Source organism: Haliaeetus albicilla, chromosome 4 (assembly GCF_947461875.1).
Source record: "Haliaeetus albicilla chromosome 4, bHalAlb1.1, whole genome shotgun sequence".
Classification (NCBI taxonomy): Eukaryota; Metazoa; Chordata; class Aves; order Accipitriformes; family Accipitridae; genus Haliaeetus; species Haliaeetus albicilla.
This window is the reverse complement of record NC_091486.1, coordinates 42,100,849-42,121,872: the sequence shown is the minus strand read 5'-3', so window position 1 is coordinate 42,121,872 and position 21,024 is coordinate 42,100,849. Positions and strand designations below refer to the sequence as shown.

Sequence of the window (21,024 nt, the reverse complement as noted above, 5' to 3'; positions counted from 1 at the left end):
CCTGTGATTCTTGAGGCTATCTCTGGTAATAAAAGCCTCATCTTGATTTCTTATCCTTCATATTGATTTCTGTCAGAGAAGACTTCGTAGACAAAGATACTACTATATTTCTCTGTACAAGGGAATCCTTCTCCTCTTTTCTTCACCACCCCTTTTTAAAATTTATTTTAGGGATGACTCCAAGGAAGATTTGTGATTTGGGAACTGTTGGTATGTACAGTGGGTAAAGAGTGGAAAAGATGATGATGACGGTTTTTGCATATGCAGTGCAAAACCCTAAATGTAAAATTAGAGAAAAATGGTTTTGGTCTGGAATAGTATAGGAAATTGGAAGGAAAACCCCAGGTATGCAATTGCTGTATCTTAAAATGAAATGCCGTTATTAATGTAATGGAGGGAATCTGTGGGAGCCAGGTGATTAAAATCCAGACTCAGATGCATATAATCATAGCAACTGTTAATTTTGGAACATTTGGACTCCTGCTCTACGAATCATATAGGTATCTTGGAAAAAAAGGGAGGACTGAAGGTATACTGCATGATGCTTTCATAAAAAAGCATTAAAAAAATTATCTATCTTTTCTAGTGTGGTGCATAGGGACAAGGCCAAATAGAAATCTAGAAAGCTTTATGTGAATAATTTGCAAGCCAAATAAGAACAGCTCCATGGAAGTCAATACAGATAAATGGAACGATGGATGGTAAGGCTGTGAAATGCACAGTGTTTTATCAAAAATACGTTGTCTTCTCTGCAGAGGGATTGCTATAAGCAACTGGAACATTTTTGTTTAATCTATTCCTTTGGGTTTTGCTTTATTTTGCTTTTTTAGAACCTATCTTCACAAGAAGCTGTCTCGGGTCTTGAAATGACCGAAGCTATGCCTGTTCCCTTGTGGAAAGAAAGTGGTAAATATTTATAGCAGTTCTTGCAAGTGGAGAAACTTAATACGTGCTCACTGCTTTTGTCATCTAATAGTAGCTGCGCTAAAGACAATACCTGCTAATTGTATTTCCCATCATATCCTTTTCCAATTGAAGGATAAAATATGGAAGTTTGGGGTTATTTTTTTTTAGTACATACAGCAAAATTTATTCAAAAGAATCTTTGTTCCTCTTTAGCTATCTGTTTATTTAATAGACTATGGACAATGGTAAACTGTCAAAAAGCCTAGCTGAATAGCAATTTGTAAGCTACATTTAGCTGTTGATCTCATAGACTGGCTTACTGGAGAGCCAAAATATATCCTGGCAGGTAATAATTAATGTAAGCCTTGACACTTTAGATCTGGCTACTGTTCAGCAGGCCAGGCAGGAGCAGGACACAACTCCTGCTCATTCTGCAGTGTCTCTGGCATGCATCACATGGAAAGCTTGGCTCTGTGTGACACACATGATCCCCATCTGTAGAAATTTGCTGATTTTTTTTTTTTTTTTAAACCTATTTTGGATGCAAGTGAATATGTCTGTGGGGAAAATTATTTTGGTGACTTAAACGGAGGCCTCCTGTGAAGAGCAGGATGGTAGGCAGCTCACTCTGACTCCTCTCAGTCCCATAAATCACTGCATCACTCAGCCAGATTCAAATGAACTAAAATATTGGGTGATGTCCAGCCTTTGCTGAAGCTGATGGCAGGTCTCCCACTGGCTTCACTGGGGGCAGAATTTTATCTACCACACTGCTAAATCACCAGAATATTTCTTTATCAATGAGATCTGTCTAGTCTTGGCTGAAACATGCCTTACTGCTTTCTAGAGATCACAATGGACAGTTAGTTTAAAAGAAGAGTAAAGGGGAGCATGATCAAACACACTGCTCTGCCTGCACCAAGTCTGTCACTGCCCCTCTGCCACATAACTGCACATGCAACATTTCTTTAACTGCTCTCTCTTGAAATGGTCTGATTTAGCTTAAAATTGCTTTTTCATTCATTTTTTTTAATGTTTCAGATTGTTTCAGAGGGGTGAGTTGAGAAGCAGCTTGCTCTGGTTATACTACAAGGTTGGAGGGAAGCCATTTTCTCAGTCCATCTCAGCTGCAGCAGAACAAGTCTGACTAAAGGCTTGTCTATAAGCAGTGGTGTCATTGATTAACTAACTCTGTGTGTGGGTATATGTTAGTCCCATTTAATATAATCACTTGCTCAGGAAAAGCATACCTATAAAGCTATCCAAGATCAGTTAACATGGTGCTTATATTCTAACATCTGCTTTAATCTTTGTTAATTTTCAAGTCTAGATGAGATTCAAGACTATTGAACCCGACTAGACCAGACCAGACAACTTAAAGGTTAGCTAAAGAACTCCTTTTAACTTGTTTAATCACATATTTATATGCTGGGATACTGACTGTGTCTGCCTATAGCCTTGGAGTCTCACCTAAAGTTGGGCCCCTGGGCACAACTGGGATATAAATGTAGCAGTGAGGTCCCATTTCACTTGTAAGAGCTCCAGAATAAGAAAGCTCAGCATTTACACTCCACCTTACATCTTCAGAGTATTTCACAGATACATGAGACTGAGGTCGCTTATACATTAGGTAGCAAGGGTTTTGATGAACTGCTCATTCAGCCATTCCTCTCCATCTCCCTTGATCGAATGATGGCTTTGGCTTCCTCCAAATGATCCTTTGGATTGGTTAGCTCTTGGTTAGCTCTGCTGTTAAGTGTCTCCATGGAATGGATTTTACTTTTAATAATGTCTCATAACTGTCTTTAAAGAGGTTTATGGCTCAGCCTTATTCTCTGGGAGATTGACTGTTCTCTGCTAATCTCCTATAGAAACATTGTTATTGGTTCACATAGCATTTCAGTTAGCTCTCCTCAAGCTCTAGAGTCAAGTTAATTGGACACGACTGACCTATGTTAGAGAATTACTATTAGATGAGTAATATTAAGCAAAGGAAATAAGATATTTCTGTACCTCAGAACATGCTGGGAGTTGTGGGGAGTGGCAGGAAATGGCAGCTCAAGAAGTGTGCAGAGTGGACCCTAGGAACAGGGTTGATTTAAGGAAAAGGGAAGTGCTTTGTAATAATAGAGGTTTGTAAACCCAGCAGTTCTTTCTAAAGTAGAGCTAGATGGGGTAAAAATGTGCTAGTCTTGAGTGTCTAAAAGAGGCAAAAGTACAAGACAGAAGAGACATAGATTGTGGCAGACCTGTGAGAGTGCTATTTTTGATTGCCTTTTTTTTTTTTTAACAAACACTATGCTCTTGTATAGCTGCCAAAACCTGATTAAAGTAGTCAAGGAATAAATAGAGCAGGATTTCATCAGAATGCATTTGTGTTTCCAACTGGAAACTGCATGCTGAAGGCAGGTCAGGTACACTGAAAAAATGCTGAACGATTAATGGACATGACACTAGTCCACAAGACAAATGGGAGCCCTGTAACACTGGAAGTGTTTTTGCAGAGCAGTTTTATGCAGAGCAGCTGAAACATTCCTGCTAAATCCTGGAACTTTTGCGTGCTGCTTCCCAATTTACTTTTACATACAAACCCATTGGATGTGGTAAATCCTGGAAAAAATTACCTATATAATAAAACCAGCCTATACTCCTTAGTACAAGGCTTTATAGTATTGCCAGTCTCAAAACTTCTTCAGCTAAAGTAAACTTCCTGAGAGAACTATAGGTGTCAGCACTCAGTTTAAAAACGTGTAAGTATGTGCTTAACTCTACTGAGACGTGAAGTTTCACTGAGATCAGCAGCACTACTTAAGTAAAGTTACATTTGGGGGAGTGTCTTGAAGGTCAGGCCTCAAGTACAAAAGTACTTCAGATTCATATCGGCTGCTGGATAATACCAGCAGCGGGCAGCTGGATTGCAGTACCAGTGACGTGATGTGATTTGCTATGGCAAATAATTATACTTCTATCTCATGGAAGACTGCATTCTCTCTCTTAAACCTTATGTATTCAGACAGGGAAAAAAGTCAGTGTTCTTAAAGTTTAAGTATGCTGCTTATAATTACAAAGCCGGAGCCCAAGCTAACAGGCAATCTAAATGTGCCCCCACAGGTCTGTGGACCTGATTCTGCAGTCAGTCTTTCAAGGCACACCTCTGATCCCTGCTGGACTGTGCAAGGAGTGATGTGTTATTCTGGTTTCCCTAATTAGGAGTCCTGCCACTCAGTAACTTAGCTCTGCAGCTGGGACTGGGATCACCACCTTAAGATGGATTTTGCAATCTGAAAGAACTGCACAATTAGACTCCTTGGGGCAAATGGACTTATTAATGGGCAAGTGTTGATGTCCGCTCACCGGCACTCGATGAAACACTGGCTAATCTGATCCTGGAGTGTTTCCTTGATGTCAAGCCCCTCTGTTTCTCTCAGCTTGTCCTTGATGAATACCTCCTCATGCCTCTCCTGGACCTCAACTTCCAGGGCTTTTACTTGCCCAGCATGCATCTGCGAAATATTCATTGCCTTTAAGTGAGGAGGTAGGCTCTGAAAATGACGAGAGGAAAAAAAACAAAAGGTATGAATTAAAAGAAACTTAATATAAACTGGAATGCCAGGTTGACAGTGAATCCAAGCTTAAGCCTTAATTTATTTGCGGGAAGCCAGGAAAAAACCCTGTGCTCACAAAAATTGCCTGGATGAACACAATAGTCTATTGTTAGTGTTTCAGTATTAATTAACAACATTGCAATGTACAAAAACAACCCTTCTAGCGTGGGATCCTGGGATCTCAATGAGACAGGTGAGAAAGCTGCTGTTCTGTAAATGCCAACTTTATCCATGTCAGAAGGGTGCCAGAGATTTTTTAATTGAATTTTCAAATGTTTGGACTTCCTATTGGTACTTTTTAATTAGCCAGTATTGTTTTTAATTTGTTCACTTAAATTTTTATATGCACTGCTTGGTCAGTGATTTCCTGGTATTTTGTTGCAGCTGGTCATATTCCTTTAGGAAATCAACTTCCCTTGAGGAACAACAACAAAAGAATAAACAACCCCCCAAACACTGTAATAAAAATCATAGCTCCCCAAGTTTCCCAGGATTTGATAACCTTGGAAAGAAGAGCTTCTAAGCCAGTTTAAAGTCTTACAGTAATTTCTGCTTTGTGATTGATTTTACATGTGTACTTTGAGAGAGAAAAATGAAAGTCTTTCTCGTATGCAAATACAGAAGCATGAAAAATACCATCTGTGTGGGTGGTCTGAAACTTTGCATTTTTAGTTTGTAATGGTTGATAAAGTTAAGATGTTCCCAGTGTTTTATAAGCTATTACTACCTTATAAGTGTAGAGAAAAATATAGTTTAAAAATTAACTTGTAAATTAGCTTTAGGGTTTTTTTCAGTTCTAGAACAAAATATTTTACACGTACATGGGAAGTACTAATCATGTTGTCTGATAGTATATGTCAAATTTAAGAATGGAAAGGAGGAGAAAATATGATAATATGGTGTGCTTTACTCTTCAAAATTAGTGACTGTCTGACATATAGGTGGCAGCGTATGTGAACAAAAGCCTAGGACTGTTGGTCTGCATGAAAAAGACCTATACAATTCTGCTGTGGCCTTCCACCTTCAGAATGTATAGAAATTGTCCTTAATCAGCACATCTCAGACTAATTTAGTAATGCATTCTCCTTGCTCTGGTGTGATGTATTTTCTAGTGTGCTCCAAGTCCTAATTCCACAGGTCTCCTGCAAAGACAAAAAGGCTTCTATTAAAGGTTTGGACAGCTTATTTTTAAGATCTCTTATTAAATGTTTTTCCATGCTTCGACCAGGTTTCAAAAATCACTAACAAGTGCCAAGCAAGTTTGGTTTCAGAAAGTACACAGCGGGATTGCACACTATCCAAAGTAAGCGCGGAGGCCTTCCCCTGTTCAGGAAAGCAATTTACTGCCTTCCCTGCATCTGCAATATGTGACTTGCACTATGCAGAAGGAATTGGTCAAGGCCACCACTGAGAAAATATTCAGGGGGAAATAAGAAGAGCAGCATGCTTTTGAAAGGTGGCTGGAACATGCTCTCTTCCTGAATATATGTTGCCTTTCACCCTGAGATGTTACCTTCACTCATGTTTCAGTTTCCATAGAAGTCAAGTGTTTCCAATCTTCACCTTCACCAGCACCTATTTTTAAGTATGACACAACTAACATTACACTATTTATTCGTATTTCACCTGGATTTCACTGTTGTCTGCCTTCCTGATGTTAAATGAACCTTAGAATAGCCAGATATGATGCTGCTTTCTCAGGGCTCATTTGGAAACCAGAGGAGGACCCATGAGGCCTGCTTCCCAGATTGAGATCTAGAAACAAGATCCCCTTCCCTCCGGCAGTTTCCTATTCAGCTTTTGCTTCACTACAGTAATGCTCAAGGGACTGCTTTTCTGAGAAGTTCCTATCAGAGCACTACTGCCTAGAGGTACTGGTAGCAGGGCTGCTATGGAAGAGATGAGCCAGCTAGAGCCAACATGATTCTTCCATGTCTTTCTATACTGCTGTAGCACAGTCTGAAGAGACACTGCATTACGCACAGAGGACAACCTACTAGATTTCCTAACTAAATGCTGACCAGGGGAAGCTGGGGAAGGGCTCTTTCATTTAGAAATAAGTTTTCTAGCTGAAGATACGTGAGAAGAAAAGGGATAAGGGAAAGAAATCTGGGAGCACAAGAAAGGGGACTGAACAAGTATTTCCATGAGCAAAGGTAGTTGTGGTGAATGCTGATGATGTCTTGCTGGGTGGGCAGAAGGTCCCCTGTCTCCTTTGGGAAGTGACAGAATCAATGTTCAGGACTAGGCAACTTGGTGTGAGAGGCACAAGGATATCTCCAGCTTTAATGAGGCTGATCTGCAGCTGATGGAGAAAGACAGGCTTCTCTACAGCATGCACCTGAATGTTTAAGGGTGAAATGCCATGAGATGGCTCACCAGACGGACAGCTTATTGGTGCTGGGAAGGGGCAGTTCCCCCTCCATCCTAACTGCTGGATGTGTGGTCCTGCGGTTCCTCCCTTCTCCTGCACAGGCTCTGGCACTCGCCTGACCCTGCAGTGAACCAGTTCAGCTCTCTAAGAAGTAGAAAATAATCCCTTTTGGCTTCATCCCCCCCCTGCCCTGCCCCCTCCTTGCATTAATTATCTCCTGGTATAATGAGGTGAATCAGCAAGCCAAGGGGGCAGCTGAGGGGCCAGAGCCATAGCAAGGGAAGTGGTGGCTGAGCATGGGACCAGACCAAGGTGGAGAGCGGGATGGCCCATGCAGCAGCACAGACAGGAGAGCTCCTCTTTCCCATCTCTGAACTTTTCCTCCACTCAGCTCCTCTGAACTGCTCTGCACTGAGTCCTGAGGGAGCCTTTGATGACCAGCTACTTGTCACTGTGAATTTACTGTCAGAGTATCTTTCATCAGTACCAAAGCCAGATGAGGTAACAACTGTTTGAACTGGCAAGAACGTGCCCAGACCGTGCCCTGAGCAAGACCAGAAGTAGAAGATTCTTATCCTTAAGTGAATTAATACAGAATGTATCTACGCTTGAGTCCAGAGTCATGAAGCTGGTGTGGACACAGTCCAGGTAGCTCTAAACCAGCTGGCTCAGATCCTGATAGCAACAAGGCTACTGAACACGCTCTGGTTGGCAAAATCCAGCCAAGCCCTGAGTAAATATTTGTGCAGCTACCTGTCTGAGCACCATATGGTTATCAATATATCTGCTGATACTAGTTTATGAGCTGCACTCAAGGCCTTAAGGCTGAAGTACAGACATAACCTTGTAACACAGCTTATGGAAAGAAGCTCTGTTGTGTTTATCCTTCATGTTTTTTTCATTTTCTTTTCCAAAGACTGTTTTACTACAAGAAAACAAAAGAAACAGGAATCACTTCTACCAGCGAGAGTCTAGCTATCGACCTTTGATAACCCACTAAAGAAAGGAACGAAAGAGAATGGGGAAAGTTGGTAAGATTGTATTCTCATTTGACTGTCTTTTTTTCCAATCCTATTGATTTCTGGTTATTAATAATTTCTAATTTAAGGTATGTGGAAAAGGCTTTATTTACATGGAGGAAAAGGCCATTGCTGATGTGAAATGTGCTGTTGCTTGATTGCTTCCACCTCTGAGAAAGCGGAGCTGGCTTAGACCTAGATGGCCAGATAAGCTGGGGAGGAGAGTAGGTGTTGGAGAGAAGCCAACAAGATAGGATGACATGGCAGGTATGAAAAGACACTTGATCTGAGCAGGAGTCAGCACTGCCAGGCAAGCTGTTGCAATGAGTAGCAGGGAGATATATTAATAACAAATGACATCTTTTGAAGTTGGCCTAGCAGTGGACAGACGGTTGCCAAACCTGGGGCTCCTCCTGTAGTGCAAAAGCTTTGGCAATAACATGCTCCAGCTCAGATGGGTGAGGGAGAGCATGAAATGAAGAGCGGAGCTGTTTGTGATAAATGAGTCCTGAAGGATTTGTGGCAGTCTAATGTGGAACATACGCAGTGCACCCTGTCTATGAGTGAAGACCAGGAGGCCGACACATGTCAGGAACTGAAGGGTGACTTCTGTTCTGGGGGAGGAGGAGGAGGAGGCAAGTGCTGAACAGCAGTGAGGAAAGCATGCCATGGTTATTTGATTTTTAAGTAAAACATTACAAGTGAATGTACAACTGGCCTGACTTTCTATTCTGTTACTTTGAAATCAATGCAGTTACCTCAATAAAAAATGAATTGGACTTGAGGAAAACAAGGATGAAGAAATATCAAAAGAACTTGTGTGTATGTGGTCTAATAAGTAAAATGGAGACTATCTTAAAAACTGCTTCCCTGGCCTATAAGAACAGATCCAAGTGTACATAAGGGTGTGAATGATCAAGGAAAGGAATCGGCTGGTAAAATATAGGTAGGGAATAAGAAGATGAACTAGATAAAAGTTGAGTGTGGAAGCTAATTTAGCAACATAACCTAAAATAGACACTTCAGCAGCAGGAGCTGCTGAAGAGATACAACAAGATGTTCAGAGGATGTAATTGTTGTAAAACAATTTACAATGTAACCATTGTTTTAGCTGTCAGTCCTCTGTCATTTGTTGTGCATTTGTGATGCATTTTCATAGAAAATGCTTTTCTTTTGTCAAGTAAAAGACAAAGTGAGGAAAGAAAACTGATTCCTCAGGCACCTAATGGATGGTATGAAATGTTTTAGACTATTATAACACCTTAAAAAAAAAAGGCTATAAATAGCATAGCTGATATGAATTAGAGAACACTGCTTCCACCTTCTTGCTTTGCAATTGAAGAAAGCCACTGTATTAAGCTCTCTTTCTTTTGTCCAGTGTTCTTGTTCTAATCAGAAAAGTATGTGTCATCCTAAACCTCACCAGCTTCAGAGTTTAATGCATTCCTAACCCTGCCTCAGTAATGAGGAGACGAGTGCAAAACCTGGGACCTTATATTCATCGTCAAGCACTTCTGGGTCTTCAAACAAAGACAGAGTCTATATAACAGCCTTGGTGGAGTTTGTGTTCTCTTGTCAAGGAGCAGACTTCAGAAGAAAGTATGTCTTGAAAAAGCTTTGTCCACCTGAGAATGCAAGAGAAAAATAGGTACTGAAATGGTAGAAGGGGTGCCAAGAGAGATGGACAGTGCGAGAGAATGGTTTTAAAGAGCTCCAGCAGGAATGCCTCCCTGCTGGCCAGTCTTTGACCTGTGCCTTGCAGTATTGTGGATCAACTTTCCATGTGCCTACATGCTTGTTCTGGAGCTCTAAAGAGTTATGCTGAGACAATATGATGAGTGCTGCTTTTATAGCCCTCTATACTTAATGTGTACGTTAAGGAAGACAAAAGCCAATTTATTTCTAGCATCACTTCTCTCAGCGCCTCTAATGTTTCTGCTTCTAAACCAAAGGGAGGCATTCTACAGTAAGATGCTAATAAATAGGTCTTCCTTGGGGGAAGAAGCATTTTCCCATCTTTAAGAAATTTCTTTGGCCATGTGAAATTCAAATTTGTTAACTTGCTCTACAAACAGCAACTCATTTAGAAACAAATTACAAATATTAGATGGAGACAGTGAACTTGATAATGCAATGCTGCCACATCAGTTGTAGAATAATGCATCTTAATGAAGGCTTCCCATGTGAATAAACCATTATATTTACAAGCTTTTCACAGTTAATGACCCAGAACTGGATAACGAAACGCACATTTTTAGTGTGGTCCTCTGTCAGCAAAAGTATACATATTAATAATTGATGTTGCTGTAAAAATAGGACATAATATGAAGATTCCTGAGTTTGTGGGAAAATAGGACTACATGGTCCATTAACTTAAAATGCTTATCTAATGTTTGATGGGCTTTGTCTTTAAAATCCTTGTTTAAATTAATAAGGCAAAATGGACATTTGTCTAAAAGAGAATTTTATTCCAACTCATCAGTCACAAGTATGCTGATGAGAGTGTTGTTAGGTTCTTCTGTTCTTTATTCCTCCTCCCCCTGTCCTTCCCAAAGGGAATTCAGGTTTTATGAAAGTGGAAGACCTACCAGTATAAGGATGGATGAAGTTCCCCACACCTCCCAGGGAAGCTAATGTGATCAAAGTCTCTGTGTGTTTTCCCTTTTTGACTTAAGAAACTCAATTGCACAGATCACTCTTTCCTAGCTTGAAAAGCCTGCCTTTCTGCTTAGTCAGCTCAACAGCTCTTTCCAACACAGACTGCTTTATTGTTCATTATAAAACACTTAGAGGTGTGCAGGCTGGCTGAACATGCTTAAGGCTACAGTTCTACATATAGGAGGCCCCATGCTGTGGAACTAACTGCTCTTCAATTGTTCCATTACGACTACACTTACAAGGAAAGATAGTCTTCATTTCAATGAAATAAATAAATTTCATTTTACTTCACGTTTTAAGGCCAACATTCATATTATGCCTGAAAGGTAGATTTACTGCAGCTTTTATTACTGGGTACTTAATTTAGGACAGCTTCTTTTCTTAGACCTGAAAGAGCACAGCTGAAACACACGCTGCATGGTTTTATGGGACTTCTTCAGTATATGTTCTGCTATAGACAGCATTGTCTGCAATTGTAGTGTTTTGATAGACGTACTAGTTGTGTAGCACTTTGCTGTAGATTGCTTATTTTCAGGAGTATAGTTTGCTTCTCTAGAGGACTTTATTTTCTAAGCAAAGTAAGTATTTTTAATGGTCTCTTATTTTTTCCCTGGTAGTGAAAGTGAGATCTTTTTACGTTTAGACTACACAGGCAAGTAACTCCTTACTGGTAGACTAAATGAATTTACCACCTAAGCAATTGGGGTTCTGTTCTTTACTTATGACTATTATTCTGCTGAATTTTAAACTGTGATCCAAAATATGTTTAAAAGCTTGATATAGGAGTTAGCTATCGTCCTTGCTTTCTCATTTCCTCAATGTATTTTGTTTGGGTGCAGGAAGAATGTATTTTAAAGAAGTCTCTTGTCTTACGAAGGTTGTATTCATGTAGGTTCCATGGTACACAAATGGTGATAGCCACATCAATTATATGGCTGAATTCCTAAATTAGGCACAAAAAAGGAACAACTAAGCAAAATATATTGCATTCATTAAAGCTTCCCTACTATATGATTCACTTCGATGGCTTTGCCAATTAAAGTAATTGTCATATGCATTCAAATAAAGCATTTATAGTAAGAGGCCTTGTTAGAAAAATATTGAAAATGGCTGTTTTATAGATTTATATCATATATATAAAAATATTGACATGCAGCACTTTTTAATAAGATGAAAGAAAATTTAAACTGGAGAAAACACTTATATCCATGACCATCTAAGTTTTATATAAGTTTGGCTATGTTTATTTCCAATATTATACCTGGGCATGCTGTCAAACTTCTACTAAAAATGGCAAGTATGTTTTGGACTCTGAAAGGCAGCGATTTCATTGTTAGTGTGACTTCAGCCAATGCAAGCCAAATTATTTAGTGGGCTTCTTGCTTCCAAGCGTCTATTTCAAAAATAAGCAGGTTTAAAATTTCTCTTGAAAACATGCCAGATTAGTTATCACTGTTTAGATGTATATGTATGCCTGGTGAAATAACATATAACTTTGTGCTGAAATCTAAATGCTATATAGGTTGCAAGTGAAACAAAAGTCATTTTAACGTTATGCTCAATAAAAACAGGCCTGGTGTGTACCACTACTGTAACTGCCCACTTTCAAGAGCTTGAGAAATATTTTAAATTTCACTTACTTATGGAGTTTGCAGTTTGTTAAATCCCATATAATATTTATTTAGCTATAGTCTATAATATTTACATAGAAGGCTATTCTGGGAAATGCTAATTTTTTTTCTGACTGGATGAAATGAATTATATTTATCAGGAATTCAAAGAACAAGGAATGTTTGGCAGACTGTTTTCTCAGATATAAATAAAAGCATTATCCAAGACAACATGCCTAAATTAGGGTATGTTTAAAAGAGGTAAGAAAGAGAGAACAGTTTAAGACCACATAGATCCTTCCATGTGAAAAGGATATAGAGGAAGGAAGAACATTTGAAATACTATGTGAGAAAATCATAGATCAGCATGTGTTATGCCCCTAACTCTTCGGTAATGGCTGAAATTACAGAATAGAGCAGTGTGAGAGCTGTGTAACTGTAAATCAACAGATGTGCCCGTGAGACAAGAAGGCGTTTACATGTGTGCGTGTCCAAAGCACACAGGGCTCAGTCCTATAAATTGTTAAAGCATGTAAAGCACTTGGCTCCAATGGGATTGATTACTTGTGCTTGTTGAGTGAAAACATGAACAAGGGGATGTCCAGGACTTCGGAGTACTCCCGCTTCAAAGTTGCAACAGTAGGCTGAGCCCCTAAATTGGGATAGATTTTGTCTTGCCTTTTTGTATTCCTTGTTCCTAGGCTTCTCCTACTCTTCCTACTCTTTGATTGCAAACTGTTTATCCTAACATTTCATGTTAAAAGCAGCTTTTTCCTCTTTCCAGTAGCCTGTGTTCTGAGATTGTAAGTATAACTTCCTGCAGGGTCTACTCTGTTAGGAAAGTCTGTTGGGGAGAGCACTGAGTGTAGATCCATTATTAGGCTTGGGCTGTTTTGTACCACCCTGAGACAAAGCAGTTGCCAAAAACCAGTTCACACATCCAGTTACACTAGGCTGATAGCTAGTTTGCACTGCAGCAAAATGAAACAGTCACAGAAACCTCTCACTGGGGTGTTTAATGACAGGGAATTTATAAATGCCAGAATTAGACAAGTGGAAGCAGGCACCAGTTTAAAAACTGAAAAAAATGGTACGTTATAATTGGGTTGTAACAGTGAAACAGTCAGAGCAAGGAAATGCAGGTTTGTTTGGGCCGCACATGCATGTTTCCAAGACAATTTAATGTGTTTTCTTGCAACAACAGTGTGGTTGGTGTGGCTTAAACACAGATCTATGCCTAGAACATTCGTTATACTTGTCATGGTGGAGCTTCTAGTAAACAGCATTGTGGCAGCAATGTGAGGATGATCAGGAAAACAGGTCAGGATACAGTTATCAAGATATATGTGCTCTTAGTGAGGCTTGCTTCTCTTTACAAATTAAACCGGTATTGCAAATTGTGATTTATCGGACATTTAGAAAAACATGTGCTGAGGGAATCATGCTGTTTCTGCAATTAAACTTTAATAAATAATAATAATAATGAGGCTTTATTTTTGAGCCAAGAAAAATCTCTGGAACATAGGCTTCTACTCTGTCATCAAGAAAAAGATGAAATAGAATTGAGTTCCAGAAAAGATACATAAATTTTTCTGAAGCAAGTAGATGGTAAAGAAAATAATACTGAATTCAGTAAAAGACTGGACAATTCTTGCTCTTTGCGCATATTTCTGTATTTTTTTAGATCAACGCAATTGAATTTTTCCAAAAATCATTATTCAGAACTTCAAATGGACTAGCTCTTTTTGCAAAGCAGTCTTTATAAGCAAGTAACATAGACATTTTTAAAACAACTATAATTACAACAGAAATTATATTTATTGCAGTAAAAGTCAAGTCTCCTTTGGGATGGACTTGGAGTAATGGATGGCTAGGTCTTCTAATTTATCTAAGTCGTGCAGCATTAGAAAAGCAAATTCAACATATTTACACATGAAGATCTGTGGTCATTTTTTAGAGGGCTGACATGATCATACATCAAAGGGACTTGACCTTTGGAGCTCACTGCCTATCTATCAGTGTGAACCAATGTCTGCTTGCCACTCACTTCCTTTGGAGATGGAAGGGAATGCAGCATGAAAAGTAAAAGGGAAATGCAAATGGAGAATATAAAAACACTAGAAAGATGAACAGATTTTTTTTTTATTATTTAGAGGTATCAATTTTTTCCCTACATACTTTGATTATATACTTGATAAAGAGTAATGAGTCTGAGTGCAGAGTTGCAAACATCAATTCTCTTGCTCCTAAATGGAGGTCAGGAAATGAATATGCTGTTATGTGTTTGGTTTTAATTCCCTTCATCCCTATGATCATATAGATTTCCTCCCCATAAACTAGGCTATTTACATCCTAGTTATCAGCTACTCCTACCATTGGCCACCATGAAAAGAGTGTTTTGCTGTGAACCCTCCAATAACTGATACCAGACTTCAAGATTTCCTTCTTAAGACTCTAGTTTTAAGACTCGACAGAAACTGTCATGAGATTTGATAGGATATGATCCCTTGTTTTGCAAAAGGTGTAATTTCTAATTCATCTTCAGTACATCCCAAATATTCATCATTTTAGGGCTGCACTAATTTAAAATCTCTGGAAATTTTCTTTGTCTTAAACAGAGGTGGAATTGGCACCCAAAGCTCTGTTTAGCTATGCGGGCCACGCTTACTGTTAATGACCAGCAGATATTAAAGGCAATAATCCATAACGTGTTTTTTAAATCCATAAACTGTATTTAACATGGCAAAGCTTAGGTAAATGTACGTGTTACTTTCTAAAGATAAGATTTTAAAGTCATTCTTAACTGATGATACATGTTTGTTAGATGTGCTACCAGCACAATTAGTTTTCATAAACCTATAACGCAGCTAAGGGCAATTCCATTCATTGCTGGGCAAGAAAATCATCCAAATTGTCTGGGAGAAGCAGAAAGCATGTTTTAATTCAAAATTAAATGATTAATTTATAAATTAATCTTATAAGAACTGTAGAACATAGAGGTATAAATAAACCTACCAAACATAGAGCAATGATGAATGTTTCTGTAATGTGGTGCTCTGAAGCAGCTTTACTAGAACTTGGTACAAGGGCTGTGCTACTGTAGCTGGAGTTGAAGAGAGCTGTGAGACTTGACACCGGTTAGTACCTAATGAAGGCACCCAAAGAGTTGGTGGTGGCCAAAGAAAATATCAACTCTAAAGAGTTTATACTTTTTCTCAAGTACTTGCTAGGAAGGAAGATGTTGGTGGGAGCAGATGTACCTTCTCTAATTGTGGGAGAAGAGGTTCCTTCTGGAAAGGGTGCTTTCATTTTTTTCTTTTGCAGTATGATGTGAGGAATATTTGGATTATTTCTATGTGGAAATATTGACATATTAATATGGCAGTTCTAATGTCCCTTTTCCTTGCTCTTGACACACACATGCAGTGGTTTGCAAAGGGTTGGGACAGGAGACTTTGCTGCTTTAATTCTGCTCCAGGAATAAGACAGCTCAAATGTCTTGGAATTATGAATTAAAAATCGATTAATAAAATTTCCTTCCTCTGTCATGCTCTGTCATGCAATTCCCTAGAACCTGGGGCAAATTCTACACCGCCTGTTTCCACATCTGCCATATACATCGGACTATGTATACATAGCACAAAAGCGTGCAGCATAAGACAAATAGTGCTACTTCTGTGCTATCTATCATTCCAGTTTAGCTCTGTACTCCTTAGAGACTCCTTTTAAAATAGGAAGAATCTTAGAAATTAATTTCTCATCTTCTGCTAAATTACAAAAGTCTGAAGAACAAACGGACTGTGGCATTTTATATTCTCCAGCCAGCACTACTTACCATCCCCAGAAATATCATTTCCTCTCCTCTCATTTTCTCTGTTTTCTTGCGCTGGATATATCCACGCCAAACCTGAATTGTAAACAAAACTCTAATGAGATAAATGGGCCTTGTTACAGCTTCCTTTACTCTGGCAGACACAGGAAAAAACAAATAGAGGAAGGAAAGGCACAATATACAATTGAAACTATTACTCTTTAACAGGTTGCCATCTGCTTTTTTTTTTTTTTTTTTTTTTTTTTAAACAAATTCTGAGGTTTGTTATCCCCTCACACTGGTATATCTAGCTTTTAAATACAACAACATTAGGGTTTCAAAAAGTGTTTAGACTTAAGATTTAGACTGAGCTCCTGTTCTCATCAGGCTGAATTGTCTGAATTATTCATGTGCAAGGACTTTTTCTGGAATTTAGCAGTGATCTCCCTTTGTCATCTTTTCAAGATATGGAATGAACTATTTCCCTAGACATCACAGGAAAAGGCATGAATTCTCTGAAATTCACTGGATTCCAAGGGGATGCCAGAAAGAGCAACTGAGGTCATAAAAATCAGAATGCAAAAACATGGAGGTTATAAAGTCATCCAGCATTGCCAGTGCAGGACTGTTTCCATTGATCTCACATCTAGGGTCCTGTCTCATTTTGGTAAGTGGTTTAAACGATGTATGTCACCTTGCTAGACATCCTGAAAGCTGTAATTTCAGAATGCTTCCCATCCTACGAGCTGCACTTCTGTCTACTGCTGTTCTTCTGAACAAAACATTGTCATTGGGTTCTGCCAGAACTGTTGTTAAATCAGAGGTGTCACCTTTTGAATGCAAGTGGCAGCAGCATCTGGACTCGGACCCATCTGGACCTGAAGTTTAGTTTGTCTTTCTCTCTTCTCTTCAAGGTAAATTTGCTTCATGAATGCTGCTCGACAACGGCCTTGACGAGCCCGTTCTGCAACCTGGATCATTTTAATGGCTTCTTCAAATGTCATGACCTTGACGGGTTTCTTCAACAGCACAGCCAAAAAGGAATGGACAAAACAAAGTATTAGTTATGTGTTTTGTTAATTGCCTATCTCAGTTAGCAAATGAAACAATGAATGAACTTCTTGCAGAAACTTCTGAAGACAAAAAAATCCCTGTCACAAACAGTAGAGACTCCTGTCTCAGTGCTATCTTGCAATATCTTGTAAGTTTGGTATCTTGAGAGATGTGTTTTTCTGAGGACGTTTAGGAGAACCTGATGTGTTGATGTGTGACAAGGAAAGCCTGATGCTATAATGAGAAGCAAGAACAGCTCTATATGGCTTATGCATCCCACTGGACTATCCATTTGAGAAAAAAAAACCTAAAGAACCATAGGAATTTCTTAGGCTATGGAATGTCTTCCTTTTACTTTTCTGAAGGCATGGGTTTCTGGATGTGCTGCAGGGACTCCAGCTCTCTTGCTGAATGGAAGGACAGGCAGTTCTGAGCCAGCCCAGGCCTGGTAAGCCCAGCCCAAGTAGAAAACGCCTAAGGAAAAATGTATCAGAACAGTGCAGCTGGAGAGAGGGACTTCCCCTTCTCACTCCTGAGAACTCTTGTTAAACCCTCATGGTCCCCATGGAAAAACTGAATTATTGTCCTTTCTTGACGTTAATCCCCTGATTGGAGACAGTTTACATTTAATGCTTCTATATATATTGTGTGGAGCTCACTATACTACACTTTCAGCAGGGCTTTATACAACAAAATTACATAGAAGGACAAATGATCTGCAGAGCAGACTCCTCTTATGAACTCTGTTGTTTTTGATTTATGTTACACTGCTTGTAACACTGCCATGGACACTGAAGAATACAGTGGTCTACACAACAGTTGAGACTTCCTGAGTGTACGTGGCTTGCTATGATGCATACAGAAGTGCTGACAACCCTCTAGCAATCCCAGTGGTGATTGAACTGGAAGTGCAGCACAGGGCACTGGATTCATACTGTGTGATTATTTTATTCATGTTTATTGAATCCTGTGCCTCTCTTGTGGTATCCTGGCAAGGGAGACCTGGACCCTGCCAGAGCCTGAAGTGCAAGAGCCCAGTGCTCCCAGGTGAGCTGGCTGCACACCAGATAGTCTCATCTGTAATGGATGCCATGCTGAAAAGGGGTGACAGCAGAACTCTGGGATACAAAAAGGCTTCAAGATGTAATATGCTGAAACAGAGGATCTGCACAGACCAACATCGGACTACTAAGAAGAGCAGAGAATTTACCCAGAGATTTACTGTGGAGGCCAAGAGGACTGCAACTGCCCATTAAAGTAACTGAGCAGAGAGCCTGCGCTCTGTCTCTGCAGACTGCCTCTGTCTGGTGCACAGACTTCCCCTACCAGCATAATTACTGGTGGAGAATTCAATGGTTGGGGCAGTGCAGCAGTTTGACTAAGTGGTCTGGTCGGGACTGTCTCTTATGGCTATAACATCTATGAATCTAAGTCATCCAGACATGTAGGCACAGTTGTTTATTTCGAGGGGTTAGCAACGACTGCTTGTAGGCAATGTGCCATTTCCAAAAGGTCAAAAGTATATCAAATCCAGAACAGTCTTCACTGGAGCGCTCATGTACTTCTCTGTAATGACTCTTGCTCTGCCAAAACTCAATTTTCTACTCCTCCTAGCAGCTGCAGCTCTATAGCTGTACAGAAGAGACTGCAGTCATTGTTCAGAGGTTATAAACAACTGAATGCTAACAGTTGTGCTGACCTGAACTCTGAGTTTTGCCCATTCTGGTTAGGAATCCTGGTTCAGTAAAACTTAAGCCCAACTTGATTTCAGTAAGACTAATTATGTGATGAGAGTTAGCTAGACAAATAAAGCACCTACTAAATTTGGCTAAAGTGCTGCCCTTTCTCTGACACTCTCACACACATAAAGCAGAGTTGATTCATTTCAGTCTTAACCAGACTCAAGATGTGACTGGATATTGTTAGACAGGAAAATTTAATGTTACTTTCTATTTGTGCCTTATCCGTAGACAGAGTTTTACTTCCTAACTGCTATGAAAGTTCTTTTCACTTCAGTGGCTCGTGTTCAGACATGTGTGGCTATAAACTAAAAAAGTTAAGCATGTTATTATGTAGGTATGTGGTGTAGTTACCTGTGTTTGCAATCCAGCATCAAGCAAAATCTGATCAAGGATTTTCTCCCTCTGCTGCAGGACTTCCAGCTTTTCTTTAATGAAATACCTTGGAATAGGTACTTCTATGTCTTCCTAGAAGAAGAAATAGTCATGAGATGCTTTTTAGAACGGCACTAAAATCACATTGCTTACTAATTGAACACCTTTACAAAGCAATTAAATTGGACTGAGATTGTTGAATATTTTGGAGTTTTGAGGAATTTGACCTCTGTAACAGCTGCTGAGCTGTTACTTTGCAATTACTTTAAGACCTAATTCAACAAAAACAAATAAATCAACCCAGTTTCTGAACCATGGGAGCCCAGAAATCGTTCTTTTTATAATGGCTCAATTATATTATTAAACTGTTAAAATATTTGGTAGAGTTGCTGGAAACTTAAACATGATTTCTACCTAATTGAATACCTTGGGTTGTATGATCATCCTGCCTCTTTTTTTTAATCAAAATGAAAAACAGATCTGTTCTCTTTCTTTTTTTTTTTTTTTAAACCATTACACAGAACCAAAGCACAATTCTGTTCGTCTACAGTTATTTTCACCTGTAGACAAACTGTCACTGTCTGTGATATCTCAGTCACTTCTCAAAATCAGGTGTGATTAGAAGTGGCTGCCTTCACTCGTTTCTATCATTAAAAAAATGTAACTGATTCACATTTCTACTGATTCTTCTCCTGTATGATTTCACTCTTGTTGAGAAATGGAAAAGACACACAGGCACACAAAAAACCACCCCAAAAGTTAAGAAGCTGCAGAGTGACATAACCTGCTCTTTGTATCATATTGAAGACAAAATAATTCTCCAAGAATATTTACTGGCAAGTATATTTTGGGGTGGGTGGGATGGGGAATGTGTCTTCATACTGGTGCCGTATTCCCTATATACTGTTTAAGGAACATCTAGAATATTTTCTCAAGCAAATGATTTACCCAGAAGGATAGAAGGAGGCATGGGGGAGACAGGCAGGAGTTACCCTGTCACACTACTCATGAGGAGTTGCACGGTCAAGTTATGCAATAATTTGTCCCTAGGTGTATGTGGGTACTTTGTCCTTTTGCCCAAGGAGCTTAAGACAGGTACAAGACTTGATGCTGCACTCACGGTCAGCGCTCTCTGTTCTGTCTGCTATGGAAACTGGTGAGTTTTGACCTGCTCAGGGAGACCTTTGACTTGATCCTTTGCAGCCTCAATGCCAGCTTTGGTGTGGACAGATACAGAGGAGAAAAGTGCTCGCTGTAAAGAACAAGCACTGCTCCTGCCTTGACACAGGCACATGGTAAATACGGTGCTTGTGAGCTCTAAGGCCTTCCAATTCCTAGAGCAAGACTTTGCAGGGAAGGCTGTGGCCAATGAAAACAGCCCTTGTGAACTGCCAACTAAAAGATTTCATTACTAATTCCCTCAGTTGCGTACTGTGCAGACCAGGACATCCCTATTATGGCAGCGTAAGAAAGCTTCCAAGTAGGACTGTTTACCCCTGTTGATTTTATCAACGTAGAGGTCTGGTCTGCTAAAGTTTCTAAATATTTGTCTTGTTAAGCTCCTGTTTTCACCCTCCAACATCCTTGATTGTTGATGGAAATGATTATACATTGTGCAAATCACTCTATGATAGATTACAAATCTGGCTGTCTTTAGGTATAAGGAATCAAGCGGTTTGTCTGGACACCCTCACATAGGATAAGAGGACTTGTACACTGTCAGGTAGCAGCGTAAGTCAGTGTAGGGCTGATGAGTATCTCTGACATCTAACCTGGGATTTAATTACAAGTGGTTCTAGATTGCAACTTTTACTGACTGTAAAGATGAGATCAAAGCCGTAATACTGGGGCTGGAGGGGTGGGGAGTAGGGAGC

The 21,024-nt window shown here is 39.6% G+C and overlaps 1 protein-coding gene and 1 long non-coding RNA gene across 3 annotated transcripts in view; one reads left to right on the top strand and one right to left on the bottom strand.

The window, feature by feature from the left end:
* IQCA1 (IQ motif containing with AAA domain 1) overlaps positions 1–21,024 on the bottom strand; it is a 113,163-nt gene that overhangs the window by 78,738 nt on the left and 13,401 nt on the right. For both annotated transcript variants that reach the window (XM_069782131.1, XM_069782132.1), the window contains exons 3-6: positions 19,130–19,243; positions 16,814–17,002; positions 16,008–16,079; positions 4,261–4,448 (exon numbers count right to left, since the gene is read on the bottom strand). In XM_069782131.1, coding sequence (XP_069638232.1) covers positions 4,261–4,448; positions 16,008–16,079; positions 16,814–17,002; positions 19,130–19,243 — 563 coding nt within the window. The remainder of the gene's footprint in view (positions 1–4,260; positions 4,449–16,007; positions 16,080–16,813; positions 17,003–19,129; positions 19,244–21,024) is intronic.
* On the top strand, positions 631–4,227 carry LOC138685159 (uncharacterized). Its single transcript, XR_011324444.1, has 3 exons — positions 631–906; positions 2,232–2,287; positions 4,018–4,227. It is a non-coding gene; the product is annotated as an uncharacterized lncRNA (long non-coding RNA).